The sequence below is a fragment of the Vulpes vulpes genome, chromosome 15, assembly GCF_048418805.1.
Source record: "Vulpes vulpes isolate BD-2025 chromosome 15, VulVul3, whole genome shotgun sequence".
In the NCBI taxonomy this organism is placed as follows: Eukaryota; Metazoa; Chordata; class Mammalia; order Carnivora; family Canidae; genus Vulpes; species Vulpes vulpes.
The window spans coordinates 3,321,153-3,346,099 of NC_132794.1; the positions used below are offsets into that span (position 1 = coordinate 3,321,153).

Consider the following 24,947-nt stretch of genomic DNA (forward strand, 5'->3'; position numbering starts at 1 on the left):
TTCTTTCACTTGGGAGCTGTAAGATTGGAGGACGCCCTAAGTCTCCTGGTACAGGGATCAACCTTCAAGAATTGACAACATTCACTAACCAGATTGCTGTTGTCATTACGGTAGAGGTGTTAGGAATTTTATGGTACCTTTGCCAATTCCAGTGTTTCTTAGGAAGCTGGCAGGAGATTAGCAGGACCCTGCGTGGAGGTGCGTAGGCAGGGACAGTCAGGGAGGAGTCCAAGCAGAGGCCGTGGTTGGGAACCGTGCGGCGTCCACGTGTGTGGAGCTGGTGTGCAGGTGGGACACACGGGGCGCCCAGGCCGGAAAGGTGTGCGGGAGCCCCGTGATGAAGTAGGAAATAGTGTGAGTTGTCGGCAAGAGGCTGAGGAGGGATCGTCAAGCTTCGAAGTTGTTACTGGATCGCTAAACACATGCAAGCAGCAAGGGTGTGGGGTAGGGAGACAAAAGCCTGATCTGAATCCTAGCTCTGCCAGTGGCCAACTGTGATGCCCGCTGGTGGCGCACACAGGTGACTATGGCCCACCTGCATACACCTGCCCGGACCTGCCCCCGGTGAGCTCCTGACTCAGCTTCCCTTAACCAGCCCTCCCCCACCAATGCCATGCCATTGAGGCAGAGGGGCAGGGGGACAGCGGGGTGTCACAGAGGGAGGAGGCAGCAGATGAAGGCCATCCCGTGCCTCTCACCCGGGCCTGCTTTTGTGTTGTCCCTTCCAGGCGAGTGGGCCGATGACCTAAGGCACGGCTATGGTGTGTACTACTATGTCAATAATGATACCTACACTGGAGAGTGGTTTGCTCACCAAAGGTTTGCGTTCTCTCTTCCATTCTGTAGACCTATTTATGTAATGGGAATAGGATGATGCCTTAGCATGAAGCACAATCATGACAAAAGCCCACTAGCCAGCTTTGCCAGGCAGCTGCACCCCTTCATGGCTTGAAGGTGAGCATGCCAGAGGTGACATTGCCAGGCAGGTGCAGACCTGCTGGGACAATACGTGGTCCTTAGTTCAAGAGCCCCCATGGCAACGAGCCCACCGAAGAACCCTCCTGGGGACAGGGCCACAGCTCCCAGGAGCACCGCCTCTGACCCCCCCCCCACCCCCCGTGGCCTGGCTGATGTGCAAAGAGGCAGTCACTGTCCTGTGGGCTGTGCCCCTCCCGTGTGTGGGCACACAGAGCAGGAGCATGCTCTTGTGGGGCAAAGACAGAGAAGCCAAGTGTAGACACCCTCCATTTAAATAGCTGTCTTACAGAGCCGGAAGGTTTTCCACTGTGTCTGAACAAAATGCACTCTCCTCTCTGTCTTAACCAGGCATGGGCAAGGCACCTATTTCTACGCAGAGACGGGCAGCAAGTATGTAGGTACCTGGGTGAACGGGCAGCAAGAGGGAGCAGCCGAGCTCATTCACTTGAACCACAGGTACCAGGGCAAGTTCTTGAACAAAAACGTAAGTCAGCGGGAAACAGTATGTGCCAATGAAATGCACAATAGCCTCTCCCCCCAGTCTATGTAAATATGTGAATGAGGAATACCAAAAATCCAGAGAACTGCCCCCCAAATACAGAGGGTGGGCAGCCATGCGTCTCCCCAGGCCTCTGATACTGGCAAAGGGCGGGGTGTAGGGCACTTGCTTCTCTTCTCTGCATGTCAGCGACATCCCCACCCTCCCTGGGCTGCCATCCATCCCGTTGCTATAACGTGGGGGCATCCTGCCTCTCATATGTGCTCCTCGTCGTAGGTAGATTGGCCGTGAAACATCTGCGGTTGAGCATGTGTGTGTTTGGACTTTCTTTGCCCTGGGAGGCATGGGGCTAGGGCCCTGGGGAGGCCGACCCACGAGCTTCTTGCTGCAGGCCTGCCCACCCACCCTGGGCTTGGGCTTGGGTGTCACGGTGTCCAGTCCGCGGTGCCCACGATTGGTCATTTCTGTGTGGCGGGCTCTATGGCTGTGCCAAGCCCTGCCGGGATGCAGAGAAGCCCTCATAACTCGGCCCCACCACGCTGGCACTCCTCGTGGCTTCGAGCTGGGGTTGGGCAGAAACTTCCCCTGAAGAGTTTGCCGAGCAAATTAGAAGTTTTAGGAGGTGACATGGAGGGGGGTGCCTGGGTAGCTCAGTGGGTTAAGCCTCTGACTCCTGGTTTTGGCTCAGGTTGTGACCTCAGGGTCATGTGCTCAGCCGTCTCTCCCTCTGCCCCTCCTCTGCTCTCACTCTCTCTCTCTCTCTTAAATAAATAAATAAATAAATAAATAAATAAATAAATAAATATTTAAAAAAAACAAAACAAGTTGGCATAGCGAATTTTGAACTGATTTAATGAAGTCGCCTCAGACTCTCTTAAAACTCAGTTTCCATTTATGTAGAATTCATGCCCCAATTAACAGATTCTACTCTCAAGTCTTTGTAAAGCAGCACATCCCCCCCCCCCCCAAAATCTATAAATTGCATGTGTAATTCCCAGCAAAATTCTCCTGGGGAGCTGTGTGGAGGGAAAGAGAATTTGGCAAAAGTGAATCTGGAAGCATCGATGAAGGCGGCGAGCCTACACTAACCTAGTTCTGCGAGCTAGTGAAAGCTAAGCACATGACACGCAGGTACAGTTGACCCCTGAAGAAGGTGGGGGTCGGGGCGCTGACCCCCGGGCAAAGATCCACATGGGATTTTGACTCCCCTGAAACTTAACTGCTGACGGCGAGCCGTCGACTGGAGGCCTTACCGATCACATAAAGAGTCGATTCACACATGCTCTGTATGTTATGGGTATTACACACGTTATTCTTACAATAAAATAAGCCACATACTTTGTATATGTATTATATGCTGAACTCTTATAATAAAGTAAGCTAGAGGAAAGGAAATGTCACTAAGAAAATCATAAGGAAGCCGAGCACCTGGGAGCTCAGGGGTTTAGGCGTCTGCCTTTGGCTCAGTTCATGATCCCAGGGTCCTGGGATGGAGTCCTGCATCGGGCTCCCTGCTCAGCGGGGAGCCTGCTTCTCCCTCTCTGTCTGCCCACCCCCCAGCTCATGCTCTCTCTCTGTCAAATAAATTAATAAAATCTTTAAAAAATTATGAAAAAAAGAGAAGATCGTAAGGAAGAGAAAATAAATTCACAGCACTGGTCTGTATTTATTGAAAAAAAAAAAATCTGTCTATAAGTGACCCGTGCAGTGTAGACCGGTGCTGTTGAAGGGTCGGCTGTCTCCAGGCACCCGGCCCTCCACCGCCCACCTGAGCTCCAGCCTTCCCTTCTCCCCCTGCTGTGGTGTGTGACCCTGCCACGTTCTTCTGTGCAGCACGACTGCGCACACTTACATGCAGCACGGGGCTTGTCACTATGTAAATAGGATCACGTTACATCAGGACATGAAAACACAGACACACCTATCTTTTTGCGCATTTGGAATATTTACATAGGTTAGATATCACAATTGCGGAGTCTACAAATATTGACATTTTGAATCATGATTGCTATTGCCAACTGCCCTAAGAAGCGGTGCCAGTTCACATTCTGGCCAATAGACTCCAAGAGCCTCTGTCATACATTCTGCAACGTTGGACATCACCAGTCTTTAATGTTTTTGCGAATCCAATGGATAAAAAAAAAAAAAGGCCTGGTTTTAGTGTGCATTTCCTGATTCCTAGTGAAGTCCAGCATCTTTACACACTTGTGCTACTGGTTTGACGTTCTTCCTCAGAGAATTGCCTTTTCAAATCCTTGCCGTCAAGTTGTTAAAAGACATTTTAAATAAAGCTTGATAATTAAAACTGAGATACCAGGATGGAGAAATACAGATCAGTGAAGCAGATTAGAAAGTTTAGGGACAGATTCATGTGCAGACGGTGACTCAGCTCCTGAAAAGGGGAGATGTCGAGGAGTGATGTCCGGACAACTTGATAGCCATTTTGGGAGAAAAACGAAGCCAGAATTCATTATCCATCATTAGATGAAGACACACACTAGAGGGAGTAAAAGTTTAGATGTAAAAAAAAAAAATTACAGATAAAATGCTCATTAACTTTAAAATGAGGAAAGAGGACTTTCTTTTTTTTTTTTCAATGTTATTTATATATTTATTTATTATTTGAAGGAGGACTTTCTAAACAGAAGCGTAAAGGAAAACCCAATAGATTTGGGTTGTTTTTTTTTAGATAAAAAATATCTAAAAAAAAAATCTATATTTTTTTATCTAAAATATCATATTGGGTTATCTGGGTTATTATTTTTAGGTAAAAATAATCCCTTGTAGATTAGAACACGTTATAAAGAAAATTTAAGACATAGATGACCAATGGGGTTAGGATATTTGTAACATTACATATAAATGTATAAAGCACTTGTGTCAATCAATGATTTAATAGCTTAAAGATGTGACTTCATGATGAGATCCTGTTTTTCATATTTTTAAAAAAATGTAAAGATAGGACAAAATGTTAATGCCCAGGAAAGACAAGGGTTTGAATGCAAGGGGCTCTTAAGTGATGTTGTGGGAAGGAGAATTATTAGAGCCTCATTGTCATCAATACATAAAAAAATAGTGTGTCTATATATTTTGTGCGTATATATGTACACATTGTGTGTCTGTGTATGTGCCAGAAATTCCACTTGTGAAAACTTCCCCGAGGAAACTCTCACAAGTGTACGTAAGAGGTGACTCCGAATGTGTCTCCTGCAGGGGTCTTGGTGAAAGAATAACACCAGCACACCGAATATTAATGATAGTAAATAGGTAAAATAGATTATAACTCTTAAATGAGAGAAAATACCAGGCTGACAGATTGGTATCATGTATGACGATTTGCAAATATGGGAATTAATTTATGCCACGTTTCTAAGTAAAAATAGAGTGTATGAGTCAGTGTACGTAATTATGGTCCAATCTTTTTTTTTTTTAAAGATTTTATTTGTTTACTCATGAGAGACACAGAGAGAGGCAGAGACACAGGCAGAGGGAGAAGCAGGCTCCCTGCAGGAAGCCCGATGTGGGACTCGATCCCGGGACCTCAGGGTCATGGCCCTGAAGGCAGATGCCCAACCGCTGAGCCACCCAGGTGTCCCATGGTCAAACTTTTATTTAGAAAAATCTATATACTAGCAATAAGGAATAAGGTTTTAAAGAATATGTCACAATATATATATTTTTAAATATTTTACTTCTTTGTGTATTTATTTAGAGTGTGGTGGTGAGGGGCAGAGGGAGAAAGAGAGAATCTCAAGCAGACTTCCCGTGACCATGGAGCCAGAGGTGGTGGGGCCCGATCCCATGACCCCAAGATCACGACCTGAGCCAGAATCATGAGTCGGACACTTAACCGACCGAGCCATCCGGGCACCCCAAGACCATGTCACAGTGTTATTAGCACTCCTGTCTCTAGCTTGTTAGCCTGTGGGTGACATTTTTGTAATGAACGCTTCCTTTTTATTGAGATAAAACTAAAGCTTAAATAACAAACCAAACAGGCCCTATACTTGGCAATTCCATCAGCCGTTGGTTCCTAAAAGCTTTCTTTAACACACATGGGATGTCCCCCCTCCCTGACCCTGGGCAGGTGTTTCTGGAGGTGACATCTCCGCAGCATTTTGCGCCCTCCGTTGGGGTGGGGAACGCAAGGAGTGACGCGCTGCTTGGCTTCTCTTTGCTCGTAGCCTGTCGGCCCTGGAAAGTACGTGTTTGACGTCGGCTGTGAACAGCATGGGGAGTACCGCCTAACGGATGTGGTGAGTGGCGGGGCGACAGGCGGTTCCCTGTATCCGTGGGTCGGAGGGCTGCCTGGCATGTCGAGCCCCCCGATCCGAGGTCACACGGCTCTCGGCAGCCTTCCTGCTGTCCTCCTGTGTGCGCGTGCCGTGGTTTAGACCTGGATTTCCAGAACTAAACGGTATCGTTCACGGTTGCTGCTGGAGCCTACACGTAGCTTTGGCCAAGAGCAGCCAGCTGGCCCCGAGTCGGAGGGCTCTGGGCGGCGTCCAGCTCCGGAATCGGCGGCCGTGGTGCCACCAGGTTTGTCCGGCGACAGCACTGTAGGTGTGCGGCTTGCGCTGTGCATGTTTTTTTTGCCTTTTTGTTCCAGCATGTGACGTCAACGTGAATACTCGCTTGATGCTTCCCGGTTAGTATGAAGGGATCCCGATCTGCAGGCGATGGAGTGAAATAGCTCAGCACCCTCTGCCTCCCCGGGCCTCCCCGGGCACCTCCCAGGACACCCCCAGGCCCAGGCCTGCCCTCTGCCCCTCTTTTCCTGCTCCCCGTCCTCTTGCATTCCTTTGGTCGCTCTGCCAGGGGCCCTCTGTTCCCCGAAACAGCCTGTGATTCCCCGAGGTTTTCCTCCTCTGCTGTGGCCCGAATGCCCCGTGGGCTCCCGGTGGCCTGCCCCCCGGCCTTATGCCGCCCGCTTGTCTGCACCGTCCCTTCGGACCAGCTGCCGTGGATTGTGGCGAGGGTCGGTTCTTAGCTAGCTACCCAATGTGAAGTGGCCAAATGCTTGACTCTGTCGCTAAAAATAGGCCCACCCCACCCCCCAGGATCGTTTCTGCTCGGATCCCGGGACGTGTAGTCTGAGTGAGAGGGGCTCCCAGAGGCCATGCATCTGGAGGAATTTGATGGGTCTCCCCCGCTCGGGTGACTGCTCCCCGCATTCCCCCTCGGGAGGGCTCTGCACACATAGTTGGGAACCGCAAACACAGTCGACTGCTGCGTTGTTAGATTGTGACAGCGCCTAGGGAGTCCTTGCTGGGCTCTCCCTGGGGCTGGCACGCCCCCACTGGGCCCTGAAGCAACCTGCTGGCTAAACTTACTACACTTCCCCCACCGCACCCCCCAAATCTGGCCATTAGGGTCTCGTTAGAGATTGAGCTGCTATTGTGATTTGTGAAGTGACAAGAGCTAAAACAGCAGAGTAGTGGGCAGTTTTAGTCTGACCTGGGCCAAGTTCTTAGAAGTGAGTGTTTCGGGATGCAGGGGAGAGAGTAGAAAGAACATCCTGACACCTAAGGGGGGAATATGGCCATAAGCCCCCAGCACTGCTCCCGTTCAGGAATGAGCCTGCGAAGCACCAAACACCCTGAGGACCTAGGTCTGAGGCCGCACTGGTGCTTTCTGGGAGGACAACTGGGGTCGTGCTACGCAGATAAATCGAGGGTTACACGCACAGAGAATGTGAGATAGCAGGTGGTCAGGGGGCGGTTCTCCACGTGTGGTCCTGGGCTTGTGGCTTCGGCAGCACCGTGGCCCTGGCTAGAAGCGCGGGTGATAGGCCCCCCCCCCCATATCCCAATGCAGGCGCTCAGGCCTGTGTTTCCACAAGCCCCCCGGGGGCTCTGCTGCGGTCCTAGGGCACTGGTGTCCCCTCGTGGGGGACGGAGCTCAGAAACTTTGAAACCGAGTCATCTATTTCTAAGTGACTCAGTGGAAGTAATAGGTGGGTCTCTGTCACTGTCAGACATATGATCCTCGACGTGACAGTGACATCTTCCTTATTTGTGGGATTGATGTTCAGATCTTTGGAATTTTGGGATAGTTATGAGATTGGGGATTAGGCCCCTACGCTGGGCCAAATGGGCACGTGCCGGCTGCTGGCAGTTGCCGAAGTTAGACTCTTAGGAAAGATCCCCCAGTTAGAGGTGATTGACTCTCCCTCTGCTTTCGTGGGATCTCGTCTTCCCCCCATAATCGTTGATTCTAGGGCATTAGTTTTCAGGCCCTTCCATGCTATATGGCCATCCTAGGATGCTTTCAGCCCTTTCTTCAGACCTGGAAAACGTGACTGAGCAACTGAAAGCCACACGCAGCCTTGGTCACTGCTTAATGGCTCCAGAAGGCTGGGGATGTCAAGCCTGGAAGAGGTTCACGGCGTGAGCAGGAGCGCGTGGGTGCCGCGCGGCGATGCCCGTCCGCGCCTCCTCTCGGTGCTCCCAAGACGCACCTTCAAGCCCAGATCACACCAGGGACAGCTGACAACTGGGCTGTCACAGTGCTCGAATGTCCCCTCGCTGTGAACATCCCGCGCCGAGTCTACACACATGTTGGTAATTTGACATTTTTAAACTTAAAATAGGAAAGAGGAGAAGAGGAGGAGGAGGAAGAGACGACGATGATGACTCTGGTTCCAAAATGGAAAGCCACCAAAATCACGGAACTGGCTCTGTGGACCCCGACCCTCCCTGAGGAGCATCCACCTGCAGAGGCGCCTGGCCCAGAAGAGGCTCTAGGAGCCGAGGGTATGGGCGCTTCTGGGGTACGGGACACTTCTGGGGTGGGGTGCTGGGCATCTTCTCTTTGTGGGCCGCTAGTAGGTAGGGCTCTGGGAATTAGACTCTGGGCCTGTTTTGTGTGCAGGATATTGTCAGGGTCGGTGGCAGGGGGCGCCCTAGGGAGGGAGTCGGAGCCTCTGGGAAGGGGGGTGGAAGGAGGGGTGGGCAGTGGGACTGACTGGTTGATGGACAACCTTATTGGTCCCATGGGAAGTCCTGCAGCTAAAAACCTGCCCACCTTGGTCAGTGATGGGCTGTGGGCGTAAGTTGGGGCCAGGGCTGAGAGCAGCCTGGTGACAAGTCCTTCCTAAGACGTGGCGGTGGCTCTCCATCCCCATCCCACTGGGCTTCCTGAGACGTAGCCCAGGCTCCATGGGATGTTGAAGAAGGTTACACTGGGCAGGAGTCCTTGCATTGTGAGTGATTGAAAACCAACTCAAACTGGCTCAAGTGAAATAATGCTAACTTATTGGGGTTCCTCCAGCTGGAGAGGTCGGGGTGGAGACAGCCCCAGGCAGGGCAGGGTCAGGCCTCCGCTCTCCGGTCTCTGCGTGTGGGCATTCCTTCCCTTTGGAGAGCAGTGCTCTTCGACTTTATGCAGTAGAGCTGCCCCACCTGAACCCGTCGCCGAGCCAGGGGACAGCTCTCCAGATCTGGGCTGGACTGCGTGACTTCAAGCAGGGAAGGTGGTCCCCGGAGGGAGGCCTATCAGCAGGCGGGAGGGGCGCTGGCAGTGAGGAAGCAGCTGCCGGAGACACAGGCCTGCGGGCTTCCCGTGGCTTCATCGCAGGTGACGGGGAGCTCATGGAGGAGGGCCAGGCTCTGGCGGACATTTCCGAAGGGGAGACTGACTCCTTGAGGCCTGGGGAGGATGACGGAGATTCCACCAGGGAGGACAGCCGGGAGTACGGCCGGGACGATTACCGATATGACACCACCGACCAGGGTGAGCACGCACAGCCGGGGCAGGAGGCAGGTGCACACTGGGAAGGGCTCTTGGATTCTCCTGCCTTTGTCCTCCGCCTCCTTGGGCCGCCCCAGGGACTGGGACGAGATCTCAGGGGCTGGCTGAGGACTTGCATGGGGCTGTGGGGATGTTGCTGTCTCAGGCCCTCCGACAAACCCCTTGACTGTAGCGGGGACAGCTTGCTGCCCCGCGTGGCCTCTCTCTTCCTGTCATGTGCTAATTATTTCCATTTTTATCAAAAGAACAGCCTCAGGCTGCAGAGTCTCACTAGAGATTTATAACATACCTTTTTTTTTTTTTTTAACCTGATTTTACCATGGTCAGATCACAGGAGTATGATTAGAGGTTAGAGGCCAGTGGTTCTGGGAATCAGCCCTCGTTAAGTGGGCTTGAATGTACCATTAATCTAGAAGCCTCTGCATCTGCAGGTCACAGGCCAGGGATTGACCTTCTGTCTGCTTGGGGCTTCAGGTTCCTAGAATCTTCTAAAACCTTCCAAGTGCTGTGGGCACCACAAGGAAGTTCATAGAGGGCTTTCTTATTGAAACCCAGTTTCTTAGGTCTGGTTTAAGGCTGGTATCTTGGTGGTGAGGGAACCAGCGGTCTGGGAACAGCTGGCTCCAGACAGTGGTTTCTGGGTCAGGGACCCCATGCCGCTTGGTTTGTCTCTATTGCAAATTAAGAGCAAATCTCTTGTTTGAAGGTTCGTACTCAGCATTGTTTTGAAGATAATATCCGAAATAATTAACTCCTGTAAAACAGGTTTCAATCTAAATACTTTAGGTGCACATAGAATTAGGGTTTTGTTGGCCAGTGGTTCTGACTACCCTAGTGGTGCAGTGCAGAAACTCGTGCCGGGAGCTGGGTGGCCTGTGGCTGCGAGCACAGGGGCCAGACACCAGGCTTTCCCGTTAGCACCCGGATGGCCTCTTTCTCATACTCCCTGCATCCTGCTTCTGTATCATGTGCCCTGAGATCCGTGAGGATGTTGGATGCCTGCGTCTGAAGAGCATTTAAATGGCACACGAATGCTCCCTACGTGGAGGCGTTGGCTGAGGCGGAGCACTTCCGACAGGTGGAGCTGTGCTTGCCTGGCTGGGGGGAATTGGGAGGCACCAAGGGCCTGATGGGAAGTGAGTGGAGAATCAGTGACTTGACTGCCGTGTGCCTGCTCTGTGCCCACTGTGTTCCTGCTGTGTGACCACTATGTGCCTGCTGTGTGCCTGCTGTGTGAGTACAGTGTGCCTGCTGTGTGCCCACTACGTGCGTGCCTGGTGACCACCATGTACCCACTGTGTACCTGCTGTGTGAGCGCTATGTGCCTGCTGTGTGCCTGCTGTGTGCCTGCTGTGTGCCTACTGTGTACCTGCTGTGTGCCTACTGTGTACCTGCTGTGTGCCCACTACGTGTGTGCCTGGTGACCACCATGTACCCACTGTGTACCTGCTGTGTGAGCGCTATGTGCCTGCTGTATGCCTGCTGTGTGCCTGCTGTGTGCCCACTACGTGCATGCCTGGTGACCACCATGTACCCACTGTGTACCTGCTGTGTGAGTGCTATGTGCCTGCTGTGTGCCTGCTGTGTGCCTGCTGTGTGCCTACTGTGTACCTGCTGTGTGCCTACTGTGTACCTGCTGTGTGCCCACTACGTGTGTGCCTGGTGACCACCATGTACCCACTGTGTACCTGCTGTGTGACCACTATGTGCCTGCTGTGTGCCTGTTGTGTGAGTACAGTGTGCCTGCTGTGTGCTCACTACGTGTGTGCCTCGTGACCACTATGTGTCCACTGTGTACCTGCTGTGTGGCCACTATGTGCCTGCTGTGTGCCTGCTGTGTGAGTACAGTGTGCCTGCTGTGTGCCCACTACGTGTGTGCCTGGTGACCACCATATACCCCCTGTGTACCTGCTGTGTGGCCACTATGTGACCGCTGTGTGCCTGTTGTGTGACTGTTGCTGACTGCTGTGTACAGGAAGGTGCAAGGAGCAACTGCGGCAGCATCAGAGGTATTTCTGAGAGGACATACCTCAGGTGAGTTGCAAGGCTGGAGTGGTGAGAAGGGAGCAACCAGAGGGAAATCCCCCCAGGGAGAGTGCAAGTCTGAGGACAGGGTGGGTATGGGGAGCAGGGCAGGTCACTTGGCCAAGAAAGTGAGGAGATAAATCTCTCTTTCTGATGGACTTTTCTTTGAGGGCTCACTATGGCATTGGACTTGACCCTGAGGGCAGTGAGGGGGGACGGTGGGGATGGGTGCCCTGGGGCCAGGCAGGCAGGAGGCAGGGGCTCCCTCAGGAGGTGAGGCCTTACCCACCCAGAAGCCATAGGGGTGGGAGCAGAAGGAGGGGACAGGCAGGAGCAGTACTGAGGATGAGAGTCTCTGGGGCCTGGCTGGGAAATTGGGCCGAGTCCACGCCCTCAGGACCAGCTGGCACCTGAGCTGCAGACTCGTGATTCAGCCCTGGGCAAAGGGGCATTTCCTTTAGCTCCTGGGGTATGTCCTTGGGGGACACTCGGCTCTGTCTGGAGACTTGGGGGCTGGGCAGGGCAGTGGGCAGAGGGGAGGGACAGTGCTACTGGCACCTTGCAGGTAGGCGCCAACATGTCAGAGTGCCTTAAATGAAAAACGGGCCTAAGTAAACAGTGGGCCTGGGTAGCAAACATCGCATGAGAATCACAAAAACTCAAGATTTGGGATCCCTGGGTGGCGCAGCAGTTTGGTGCCTGCCTTTGGCCCAGGGCCTGGTCCTGGAGACCCGGGATCGAATCCCACGTCGGGCTCCCGGTGCATGGGGCCTGCTTCTCCCTCTGCCTGTGTCTCTGCCTCTCTCTCTCTCTCTCTCTCTGTGACTATCATAAATAAATAAAAAAAATTAAAAAAAAAAAAAACTCAAGATTTAACGGGATTCCTATATTATGTCTGAGGTTCACCCTACTGATCTCTTTTCATCGCCAGCAGTGAGAGCTACAGACTTTGCTTCACAAGAAAAAAATAACTCTGAATTTCATGATACTTTTGAGATAGTGTCTTATCAGAACGTAGCCAGTCCCTGCCTTTCTTTTCGTTGACGCAAGGGCCGCACGGTGACGCCTCGCGTTTGTAAAGCTGGTCCTATTTGGACGGCGCGTGCAGGCAAAGGTGCTTACTGAGCTCACTCGCGCGCGAATATCCTCAGCAGTTTCTTCGGAGAAAGCTTCTGCTTAGTTTGTTGCCGGTGTCGCAGGATTTGTGACCCCTTAGCACCGGGGTCCTTGGTCACGTCACTTCAGAGAATGAAGGGGTAGACGAGACGAAGAGTGCTGGGCAGCAAAGCAAAGTTTATTGAGCAAGAGTATAAAGCTCCCGGAGAGGGAAGGGGACCCGAGAGAGCTGCCCTTGGAGTTCCTAAGTTGAGGGGTGTTCATGAGCTCTTCTGAGGAGCTGTCTCAAACCTCGGGGTGTGCTGAGTCGTACCTACCTAAGCTAATGTCCATGTGCTTATGGGTTTTTTTTTTAATTTTTAATTTTTATTTTATTATTATTATTATTAGTTTGGGGGCTTAGGTCTTAATTGCCCCTTACCTGTGATATTGACAAATGATTTGTGGTTAATTGTCTTATTTTAGGACTTTTGCAGAAGTCACTTCTGCAAAGGCTACAGAGCAGAATGCTAGTCTGGTCCCGTCTAAGCTACAAAATAGGATGTCGGTGCCGTTTTATCTTAGCTGTCCTGACTCCGTATTTTCTTGTTGGGGACCCTGGCCCTGACTCCCTGACTGTCAGCCCAATGAACTCCTAACTCCGGTACCAAAGAAAAACTATGAAAGTCTGTATAAGATAAAATTTAACGTTGTATATTTTGGCCCCATAAGTGCTTAGTATTTATAATATTATTCATTGCAAAAGATTTGTTAGCACACAGAATTTCAAGAGAAAATTCTGGAATATACTCATGTTTCTTTTCTCCCCTTAGGCATTGTTAGTTTTGAAGAAGAGGAAAGTAAACAATCAGAGCTGCCAGAGTGAGGTGAAGGAAGCGGGAATAATAGGAGACCGTATCACGAAAACGCTCTGTTATTTGGCTAGTTTATGCTAATCCATTATTACTCTTTCTTTTTAGTTAAGTAGTGTATGATATGAATAAATTTCTTCCTCATCCTTTGTTTATGGATGAGCCTCTGTGGGTTCCTTAAGCTGGAAGTCTCCAGGTTATTCGGCTGTGGTTGTGCAGCCCTGTTTTCTCCTGGGATAAAGAAAGAGGTCACGTACCCAGTACCCCCAACTCTGCAGGAGGTGGCTCATGGGAGTGGCCTTCTGGCTGCTCTGGTAGAGTAACTACTCACTAAAGCTTCTCTCAAATCTGCCTCGAGAGAGCTACAAAGACACCCAGAAAGTAATTCTGTCTTTAACGTGCACAGAACACAGCAAGGTAGGTAGACTTTGGGTGGGGCACCTGGGGGGGCTCAGTTGGTTGAGTGACTCTTGATTTCAGTTCAGGTCATGATCTCGGGGTTGTGGAACGGAACCTCACATAAGGCTCTATGCTCAGTGTGGAGTCTGCTTATTCCTCTGCTCCTCTCTCCCCAGCTCTCTCTCTTTCTCTCTCTCTCTCTCTCTCTCTCTCTCTCTCTCGAAGGAAGGAAGGAAGGAAGGAAGGAAGGAAGGAAGGAAGGGAAGAAGAAAGGAAGTCTTAAAAAAATAAACTTTAGGCTTGGGCAAGAAACCATCAGCTGCCATTGGAGGGGGCGCTCCTGCCCATTCCTTTGGCTTCAACATCCTAGCGTGGATTTCAGGGGTCCCTGCAGATGGTTGAGGGACAGGGCTACCCAAGGCATGGCTCTGCTCTGGGGTGCACACCCTTCAGGTTCCCCCGATGGGTGGGGGGCTGATGCCTAGTCCACACCCACACTGTCTGGGTCCCTCCTGGCTCTCCCAGCACCACTGTGAAGCCACACACTTCTGGAAGAGCCCCTTTCCACGTCTCCCATCTCCCCAGCTTCACATCACCCATCCTCCTCCATCCCCAGAGTCACTTGGAGGGCGGTGTCTTCAGTTCACGCAGAATGCTCTCTGTAGTTGACGTGCCCAGCGCCATACTCTGCATCTGGTCATTAGGTCCCAAAACATGGACCCCCTTTAAGAACAATGTGTTATGATCCAGGCCTCTGTACAAAAACGCACAGAGCATTATGAATATAAAATTGCATTAAGACACTGTTTTAGAATAAGAAATTCCAAAAAAATTTCACACTAAAAAAAAAAAAAAGCTGGCAAATCCACAGATAGCACATGTAGAAAACTATTAGAATATTGATATTCTAACACTTGTACTTTTTTTTGGTCAGCATACTCTTGCCTACTTCCTATGACAATAATTTTGCAAGATTTCCCATAGGGAGGGGATCCCTGGGTGGCTCAGCGGTTCAGCGCTGCCTTCAGCCCGGGGCATGATCCTGGAGACCCGGGATCGAGTCCCACATCAGGCTCCCTGCACGGAGCCTGCTTCTCCCTCTGCCTGTGTCTCTGCCTCTCTCTCTCTCTGTGTCTCTCATGAATAAATAAATAACATATTTAAAAAAAAGATTTCCCATAGGGATATTAGTGAAGTCATCACAGCTGTTCCTTTAGTGTGGATTATAATTACTGACCATCGAGGGGGATAAAGCATTGACCTTCACATCCCACATCTCGGGGCTCATGAAACTGCCTCAGGATTGTGCACCACCAACATACAGTCTGATAAAATCCTATTGTGTGTGATTTGCACCAATATTGTACATGCTGCATCATCACGTTCTGGACAGGAGAGAGTCCAACTTTATGTGTCTGATGACTGAAGTACTATGCTCAGAATAGAGCCTGGTGCTGTGCTCCTCAAACCTCGTTCCTCCACTCCCACAGATGTGGGGCTGACCCCACGGGACAAAGGGAGATGGAGGTCTGACCATACTTACTCACTTCACCATACTTATGTGTCGGAAGGCCGGGCAAGTCACCAAAATGGGTGGCAGGAGTATCTCTGGGAGCTATTCCAGAGCAGGTGGCAAGAACTGAGTTACATGTGGAAGTTACTACAAACCAGGAACATACATATATTCTGGAAACCCACACGGTCAAACCCATCCCCAACTCAACTGACAAGGCACGGCCTTGGCGTGTTCCAAAAGTACCATCTCAGGACCCTTGGTGAAGACTAGAGCTCTGTCTAGACTGTTCTATACATACATACACGTAAGAAAGTTTAACTTATAACTCAGGCACCGTAAGAGATTAGCAATAGTAACTAATAACCACGTGGAACAATTATAACAACACAGCATGAGGAAAGTTGCGTGAATGTGGTCTCTGTCGCACGTAATATCTTGCTGCACTGAGCTCACCCTTCTTGTGACGGCGGGAGAGAATAAGATGCCCGTGCGACGGGGCGAAGTGAGGTGAATGAGGTACTGGGGTGAGGTACTGGGGCGAAGTGAGGTGAATGAGGTACTGGGGCGAAGTGAGGTGAATGTGATCTGGGGTGAGGCTACCTTTGACCTTCCAATGACACATCATCTGCTTCTGGATGGTGTTTGGCTGTGTCGACACAAGGTGAGCAAACCTTTTAGAATCTCTAAAAGAAAGAAAGAAGAGTTTTCTTCGAGCCCAGGTTAGGACAGCTGCCTAGGAAACACGCTCTTTGCACAGAAGAAATGAGAATGGACAGTTTTTACAGGGTTATGTGCTTTTTTTTTTTTTTCATCCTGTAAACTCTCAAAATTCATAGTTTAGCATACAGGCAGGAATCACGAGTTTTATCGTAAAGGAATGCGGGAGCAGGAGCATCGATCGGTATCTCAAGGACAGGATGGTTTTCCTTTAGCTTATTCACAGAGCAAGTGCACGATGCGTGGGCGGCGGGCCGTAAGTCAGGCTTTTAGTTTGAGCAAAATGTACGTACGGTCATGCTGACTTCGAAAGAAATCTAAGGGACGCCTGGGTGGCTCAGTGGTTGGGTGTCTGCCTTTGGCTCAGGGCGTGACCCTGGGGTCCTGGGATCGAGTCCTGCATCGGGCTCCCTGCATGGAGCCTGCTTCTCCCTCTGCCTATGTCTCTGCCTCTCTCTCTCTCTCTCTCTCTCTCTCTCTCTCTGTGTCTCTCATGAATAAGTAAATAAAATCTTTAAAAAAAGAAAGAGAAATCTAAGCTGGTGTTACAGCTCAGGCTTCAGAGGGTTTTTCTCTCAACTGCAGTAACTGCTGCAGAACTGGGCGGAACCACGGGGGAGGCGGGCTACGGTAGATGGTACGTTCTTCAGAATCATTTGAGGGTAGGATACGCCCAAGTGTTTCAGGGTGTATTTTATGAAAATAGGAACATCCTCGTACGAGACCACCGTGTAAGCAAAATCGGGAAATCCCACATTGATATGATTTGATGGAATTCCCTCACTCCACGCATCTTTATTCAGACTTTGTCAGTCGCGTCCCCCCTGCCCTTCCGAGCTAACGCGAGTGATACTGAGCGTTCAAGCACGGGCTTTTGGGGTGTTTACATGTCATGCTTTGTGAAACGTCTGTTCAAATACTGTTCCGGTTTTTAAATGGCTTGTCTTACGTTTTGGATTGTAAAGATCGTTATTCTGGAAATAGGTCCCCCACCAGAGGCGTGTTTTCAGTCATTCACTGGCTCGCCTCGGTTTTCTTGGTCGGAGTCCTTGATGAGCAGAACCTCGAAGTCTGGTCCATCGAATCGGGCAGATGTATCCATAGGATTTGAGTGTCTTCCTTTCTGGGTTTTTCTGCTCCTCAGATTCTGTGCTCATTTTCCGGGGCTGCGGCTGCCCCTCACCCAGTCCTCTGACGCTTCGGGCCGGGCGGGGGCCGTGGAGGCTGGGATCGCTCTGTGCGGCTGCAGGCTGCGTTCGCATGAATGGAAGTCCCGCTTACCAGCTTTTCCAGCGGCTCTCTTCTAGAAGCTGGCTGCCCTTTGTTCCCTCTCCACTGGCATCAGGGCCTTGCTTTGTAACTTCTGCGGACTGCATAGCTGTTCCCCAGGAGGGCTGGGTCCAGAAGGAGCTTACCAGGTGCGGAGCCTGCCGTGTGTGATGTTGGGGACAGCAGACTTCTGTTCGCCAAATGTCTTTGTCTCAAATGAAATGATTATGACATTCCTCTTGACCCCATTGTGGAAATGGTTCATATTCCAGGATTTCCAAGGCCGAGGCAGTCCCCTGGCCTCCGCCAGCCCCGTGGCTTTGTCTCCTTGGCCTCTGTTTCCTCAGAGCTGTTCCCTCCGCTGGAGCCGTCCTGGCAGCTACATCCTGCCCTGCGTGATTGCCTTCCTGGGTGAGGAGGCTTTTGGGGCCCCATCTCAGACAAGCTCTTCCACCCGCCCATTCTTCTCCCCACCAACCCAGAGGGATGGCCTGGAGCCTGTCTAAGCACCCTTCTTTCTAACCAGGGATCCGGCCTCTCAGGGCTCTCCTGCCAGGTGCCCAGATGCCAGTTCTTGCTTGCTGATTTGGTTTGGTCTCAGTTCTGGGCAGGCAGGTAAGGCCATCCAGGGGCCATCGTATCACCCAGGAACCCCCAGGAGATCTAGGAGCTTTGTGCCAGGAACCAGGGTCATACACCAAATATCTCCTATCACCTACGACATCACAAGGATTTTAGAACAAAAAGTCAACCGAGTGAATTTGAAGGTCTAATTGGCTTTGTTGGAGGATTCACGATCGGGGCTGCATCCCACCTGACAAATGCAAGGGAGCTCCGAGGAGTTGTACAGAATGGAAGTTTTTTGTCGGCAGAAACGGACGGGACAAGGAAGTTATTGGCGAAAGATGAAGAGTCGTTTCAGGCAAGGTCACCTTCCCGCGCGAGGGCCGTGGGTCTCGTCATGCCGGCCGCCCACTAGCGCCGATCAGGGGGTTCCAGGCTGAGGCGGGAAAGCCCACCACTGGGGAAGGCGGCAACTCTAATCAGCTTGGTATGAAATCTTGGCGGGGCGCAGCTATGATTTTGCATAATTTACCTCTTGGTAAGTACAAGGTAAAGGTGACCTATGCTCATCATTTTTATTTTATCAAGACAGAGTCTATAATCAAGCTGAAGCTTTCACTGTGTACTTTGAATTTGGGTTTCTGTTTTACCTGGACTGTCTTGGGGTGGCTTTTCTTTGTCCCCTTGTCCTTGGATAAGGAGGGCTTCCTGATGTATTTATTGTTATCATGGCCTGTGGAACGGCCACTGTCCCCATGGGAATGGAAGGCCCCCGAAGGCATTGTCCTCAGACTGGGATCCGAGCAGGACACAGATGACACTCCCAACACGGGGCAACTCCTGGTGAAGCGTCTCCCTATGAGAGGTGTGAACAGCGTGTAGGAAACTGGCTTAGGTCTGGGATCTGGGATCTTGGCCCACCCCGTCCCAGTCCTGTGAGAGCGGAGCAGGCCGCCGCGGGCAGAGGCGCGCCCCCCACACCGCCTGCGGGGAAATGATGTGGTTTTCCCCCCACATCTGGATCAATCCAAGCCTTATCAATCCTTGTGATGTCGTAGGTTCCTTGTTGGCCGACCAGGGCTTCTCACACCTCAACAGGTCACACGGCGCTTTGCAGGCATCTCCTTCGTGTTCGGGGACCCTGTGAGCAAGGAGCCAGCAGCACATGTGCCAGTGCATCAAGATGCTGTTGCCTTGCTCTCCATGCACCTTCTCCAGGGGTTCGGCTGGCCTGGTCCCTGGTGGCTGGTGGGGTGGGGGCGCTGCTCCCCCTCTGGGATCCCATTATTCCTGCTGAGATCAGAATTTGGTGCCAGCCCTGTGCCCCCCAGCATCCCCTCCGGGCTGCAGAAGACAACCTCCCAGGGCTCTGTAAGGACTCCCCTGCAATCTTCTTGTTCTCTGGGCCCCCGCAGGGGTGAAGCTATGAGTCACTCCCAAAGAACAGATCCATTTCCATACTTCTGTGTCCCCGAGCCTTTGACTTCTGTCCCAAACGGCAGGCCAGCGCCTCAAAGAGCTTGACCTCATTGACTCTACACAGTCCTGTTCAGGCCTCAAGTAGTCAACCTGGTAACTTATTACCTGCACCTTCAGGTCTGTAAATCCCAACATGGGAATCCCAGGCCAAGGCACCTGTGTCAGACACTTCAGCGAATCTCAGCTCCTTCCATCCCATCTGGTCTGGCACTTGCTCCCGGGGTTTCTGCTGGTGGGTGTCCTGAGAACTGGCACCAGATCTGAGGCAACCTCCCCAGGAGCAGGTGTGGGAAGGCTTTTGGGGGAGGGCAGTGGAGGGAAGGGGAGGAGAGAGGGAGGAGGGAGAGGAGAGGAAGGGAAGAGAGAGGGGAGAGGGGAGGGGATGCCCCTCTGCAGACAGTGGGGTTTCAGGGAAATTTGCTTTTCCAAATCTTTAGCCTCTCCTCCATTTCTGCTCAAATGTCTCCACTGTGTGTCCACACCTTTCACTTCCTCCAGTACCCTCCCCTGGAAGTGCTCTGATGGGATGGAGCACCCCATTGGCCCTCGGCTCTGCCTCCTTTAAAATCAATCAGACCCATGCTTGGTCCTCAGCTCTTCTGCCGGGTGACCAGTGGAAGAGCACCGCTGACTCCCCACGCTTGGTCTTGTTTCTGTGTCCACAGTTTTGGGTTTCTCTCTCCCTGGGTGTGTGCCTCCATGACCCCAAGAGGCCCAGTGGCCACACAGTCTGGGTTATTACTAGTTGCTATGGTAACAGAGCCACAGACAGGGGTGCCCCCATCCCTTGCCACCACCAGTGCCGCTGTGAGAAAGAGGGGTGCTATGCACGCCGTGGGGGACCTACACCCTCCCCCAGGCAGCAGGGAGATGACCACGTACCCGTTGCACGTGTGAGTAATCCAGGATCTGATAATGGGAGGGACTGTTTCTTGAGCCTCTCTTGTCCGGATGACAAGGTCGCAGCAGGAAGGAGCACACCCAGGTGAGGGCAGTTTGGAAGGAACTATTTACAACGATGAGGGAAAGCTCACAAGACGGGTCAGCCTGAGGGCAGAGAGGCGACTGGAAGGCATCCAGCTCGGCCACCGCATATGTAGCCCTTGGCACAGAGCCTGGCACAGTGTAGACGCTCCACAACTACAGCTAAAGGAACGTTTCTGAGAGGTAGAGTCTGGGGGGCACCTGCCAGGTTCGTGAGCCCACCCTGTGCCCGCTGCATCGCTCAGGCCCAGCCCGAGCCGCGCTGTGCGTGCACCCTTGGGGCGCCTCTCCGCTGCCTGAGCCCTGTCGCTGGATGCACGTCCGTCCAGCGGTCCTCTTCCCCGGCCGTCGGGAGGACGGAATGACCACCAGGTGAAACCGTATCCACGCCCCAAGCTTCCCCGTAGCTGGGATTTTACTGAGTAACAAACTGAAGGGAGGTAAGCGGTTTGCTTGGGATGCACCCAGGCAGCCCCACTTGCCAGGGCACCCCTGGGAGTCCCAGCCTGGACGCCCGCCGCCAGGACCTTGGCCCACCCCATCCCAGTCCTGTGAGAGCGGAGCAGGCCGCCGCGGGCAGAGGCGCGCCCCCCACACCGCCTGCGGGGAAATTATGTGTTTTTTCCCCCACATCTGGATTGGGGCAGCAAGAGCTTGGGCCCAGAGCTCACGGTGCTAGAATGCAGCCTCTGGTCCAGCGGGCCGGTGAGAGGCCTGGGCCTCTGCATTCCTAACAAGCTCCCAGCTGATGCCCAACGGAGCACGAGTGTTTGAGAAGCAAGATAGTGAATGACTTATTTGGGGGTTTCCTCACCTTTCCCCAGGGCTGCTGAACCAGGTCACACGCTCAGGCCTTGCTCGCCGTGCCCAGATCAAGGACAGCAAAGCAGTCCAAGGACCCCTGAACCCCTGAGGGCAAATAAAATGCACATGTTCCAAAATCCGTCACTAACCTGGACTGCGCTGCCATTCTGGGAGGCGTTTGGGGTGGGGGGGCCCCCGGCAGCTGGCCGGCTCACGGGCATTTCTCCTTTGGGGTTTATGTTGGTTTTGTGCGGTAGCTTCTTTGGAAACTACTTTGGTTTATTGCACTGAGGAAGTTTTCACCTCCTTAGGGATGGCACGCCGGGAAAGATCAATGAGTTCAGGCGAAGAAACACACTTTTGGGGAGAGAAGGAGAAATCAGGCACTTGGAGATCGATCATTTTCCGAATGTCTTCCTAGAGAGCTTCTTTGTTTGCAGCCTTCGCTAAGAAGATGGTGTGTGTGTGTGTGTGTGTGTGTGTGTGTGTGTGTGATTCTTAGCTTATTCTGGGGAGCTTAAGTTTTAGGAGCAAATGGTTCTCAACAGCTGGAAGTGGCATTTGCTTGGAAGCAAACTGGGCTGAAATGTTCTGCAGCAACTTGCGAGCACCTCTTGACATAGCTGGATCCCGGTTACACGTGCAATGGAGCGTCTGTAAAATCCCCCAAGTCTCTCATAATTCAGCCGGACGCCCACCTGCAAATTTGCTCCCAGTGTCCGGCGTGCTGGCTTCGTGGGGCTTCCTGGTGTGGCCGAGCCAAGGGGGCTAGTAGAGGCAGAGGCGTCCCGTTGAACAGAGAAGCTGGGGAGACGATCAGGGGGTGGGGGTCCCTCCCAGGCATGGTCCAGGTGCCAGAGGCGCGGGCCGGGCAGGGAGCTCAGAGGGACCCCAGGATTGAACCGTCTGTCCAGACCCCAGCCTCTCCCCTGTGACCCCTACCCCCGCCCCGGCTCTGCTTCCCTCCTGGCTCCAGTGTCCCCCGTCGCCCCTCTCCTGACCCTGCCCGGGGCCCACATCTCACTCCCTCTTCCCCCGCTTCGCCAGGGAGACTGTGGTTTCCTGGCAGGAGGTGAGCAGAGCCTGCAGTGCCCGCTGTGGGGGTCCCGGCCCGGCCTGCCCCGGCGTCTCCTCCCCAAGGAAGAACGCCCGTGCCTGCTGGCAGCCGTGGGCTCTGCTAGCAGCTCACCAAGGCTGATTTCCACATTTCCAAGCATTTTGGGAATCAGTCGTTAAAACGTCGGCGGCGGGGAATCAGCCCTGGAAAGCAGCACACCCCACAAACGCGTTCACTGCTCGCTGCTTGGGCGACAACCCTTCCTCGGCTGTCGCCAGGCCCGCAGAGGTCCTGCCTAAGGTCACGGCGGGCAAGAGAAAGATTGGGGCCACACTCGGGGCTCCCGAGGCCCGACGCAGCTCCTTCGAACACTTCTCTCGTCGGTGTTCATATACGTTGACCGATGAATGTCTCCTTCGTTAGTGGAAACTACTTGTCGCGAGTCCACCCACCCGCGTGCGTGCACCATGTGTGGGCCCATGTAAGGCGCAGGACGGGGACGCCTCTGCGTAGTGTTCAGCTGTGCTGGGATCAGGCCCCGGCCCGAGGACTCTGCAGCCTTCTGATGTTGGAGGCACACTTTCCAGATCTAGAAGCTGGGAGGTGGTATGTGTTGGGGGGGGGGGTTGGTCACACGGACAAAAATGCCACCAATAAGGCTCGTCTGGCATCGGATGCCAAACAGCACGCCCCGCAGACTCTCGCTGGGCTTGGCGCCCCGGCCCCCCGCGCGTCCCCACCCAGGCTCGCGTCTGCACCGGCAGCTTCCGAAGGCCGGGTTCGTGTGCCTGGATGTCCCGTGTCCTCATTTCACAGAGCCGGAGCATCACGCGCTCAAGATCGACATGCAGCGCGCACACTCAGCAAGGGTGTGAAGGAGTTAGGCCAGCTCCCCCCGCACCCCTGTGCTGTCACGTGGGCCCAAGAGCTGGGCCCAGGGCCCAGGGAACTCGTCAGGGGTTTTCGATGGGCACGATTTTGCTCCCCAGGGCGTGTTTGGCAAGATCTGGAGACATTTCTGGTTATTAGCGTTAACTGTCAAAGGGGCATCTTCCTGGGTCAAGGCCAGGGGTGCTGCTGAACACCCCACAGGGCACCCCCCTCCCCCCGCAGCACAGACTTACTGTCCCCAGACGTCCGCAGTGCTGAGGTCTTGAACCCCGGGACACACAGTTGTGCAACGAGTCACGGACACCCAGGAGGCCTCAGTGAGCATTTTGTGGATTAATGTGGGGCCGTGTCCCCCTTACTGTGCTTGTCCAACCAGACCAGTCTCCCTCTGTGCCCCACGATGGCACGTTTCCGTTCTCAGGCGTCTTCCATTCAAACGTCCTGGGCATTTCATGTCCTGATGTCACTGCCGTGTACATGGGACGTCATCTGTCACCATGTCTCCTGATGATGCTGGTGTACATGAAACCCATCGACGTCTGAGCTTCATCTTGGAGCTCAGGCGCTTACTGGATGCTCTTCTTGAGGTCCTAGGATTTCGGTTGATTTTCTTGGGGCTCCAGGTCTGTGGTCCCGGCATCTGCGGGTACTGATGGTTTGCTGTCAGTGTCCAAGCTGCAGGGAGGGGGCTCTGCTCTCTGTGCTCCCCACCTCTACCCTCCGTGGCTCCTTGGACTGAGCTGGGGGCCTGTAGGATGGAGGTGCCAGCTAGGGCTGTCCGTAGGGTTTTGTGAGCCCCTGAAACCAGGTGACAGAGTGGCTCAGGGTGGAGAAGAAGCCCTGCCCCCGCTCCGCCCAGCTTGGCCCTGCAGAGGAGACACAGCAGCTCTGGGAACACTGGGTGGTGACCCCAGGTGGGTACCTGGTCTTGCTCCCAATGGGCAGGTTGACAAAGCCCCTGTACTTGAGGGCTGAGAAGGGCAGTGGGCTCTCTTCCGTGAGGAAGCTTGGGGGCTGTGTGACCCCTGAGCACCTGCAAGGCCCCGAGGCTCTCAGAACACCCAGTGGGGGCGGGGGGGCAGAGGAGCCCACAGAGCCCAGCAGTAAGGCTCCTCTCCAACGCCGGGAGCGGGAGGGCGCCCGGGGGACCGGCGTTCCTGCCTTTACTCCTCACACCGACCTAACTCGCCCACGGGAGGTCAGACTTTTATGTTTAATGCTTAAAAATAAGTCCAAAAAGGAAGAAAAGAAAAAAAAGCTCAGGAGAGGAAGCGCGTGGAGGTGGGTATTTAACCTGTTGGGTGATGGAGCCGTTTGCCGCACACCTTAGAAGCTTGTATTTGTGGTGTTTATACCAACGTGTCTAATGCACTGTGTTGTCCTAGGGCTGCTGTGACGAAGGAGCACGACAGGAACGCGTCATCTCACAGTCCGGAGGCTGGAGGTCCGAGACCCAGGCGTGGGCTCCTCCCGAGGCCTCTCTCCCGGGCATGTGATGCCATCTTCCCCGTGTCCTCACTGGTTGTCCCATGCGTGTGTCCTGATCTCTTCTCCTAGGGACACCGGTCAGATTGCGTCTGGCCACCCCCGCTTCCCCTTACTCACCTCTTAAGAGACCCAGCCTCCAAATAAGGCTACATTCTGAGGAGCTGGGGGTCTGGACTTCAACTTAGGGATTCTGGGGACACACAATTTAACCCATGAAAATCACCAACGTGACCAGACCCCCACCCCCCCAAAAAACCCCAAATCTCAAATTTGGTTCTAAAATAAGACTTGCTTCAGTGGGAAATTACGATGGCTGTTTCTCAGTGCAGAGAGAGGATGTTTCCAGGCAACGGTGGCCCCAGACCTGCGACCACAGACGTGTCCCCTGGAGGCTCCAGATTCCCCATCAGCCTGGGCGCAGGCTCCCGAATCCTTGGCTGCCTGGCCCCAAGGGCATCCCCCATCCCTTCCATCTTCTGAAAGAGTCGGTGGGGAGTCCGGGAGAGGCTTCCCTCCCTGCGCCACAGGCTCGGGGACACAAATGAGGGGAGGCAAGCA

At 53.2% G+C, this 24,947-nt stretch overlaps 1 protein-coding gene across 6 annotated transcripts in view; it reads left to right on the forward strand.

The window, feature by feature from the left end:
• The window catches only part of RSPH1 (radial spoke head component 1), a 30,821-nt gene extending 6,125 nt beyond the window's left edge, over positions 1 to 24,696 (forward strand). For 2 of the 6 annotated variants that reach the window (XM_072739751.1, XM_025983370.2), the window contains exons 4-9: positions 729 to 819; positions 1,327 to 1,462; positions 5,662 to 5,733; positions 8,070 to 8,232; positions 9,056 to 9,211; positions 13,183 to 13,376. In XM_072739751.1, coding sequence (XP_072595852.1) covers positions 729 to 819; positions 1,327 to 1,462; positions 5,662 to 5,733; positions 8,070 to 8,232; positions 9,056 to 9,211; positions 13,183 to 13,235 — 671 coding nt within the window. In that variant the 3' untranslated portion in view covers positions 13,236 to 13,376. Of the gene's footprint in view, positions 1 to 728; positions 820 to 1,326; positions 1,463 to 5,661; positions 5,734 to 8,069; positions 8,233 to 9,055; positions 9,212 to 13,182; positions 13,377 to 18,784; positions 19,244 to 24,286 lie in introns of those variants that run through there. The other 4 variants (XM_025983371.2, XM_072739750.1, XM_072739748.1 and 1 more) reach the window with 4 other exon arrangements.
• The last annotated feature ends 251 nt before the right edge of the window (positions 24,697 to 24,947 follow it).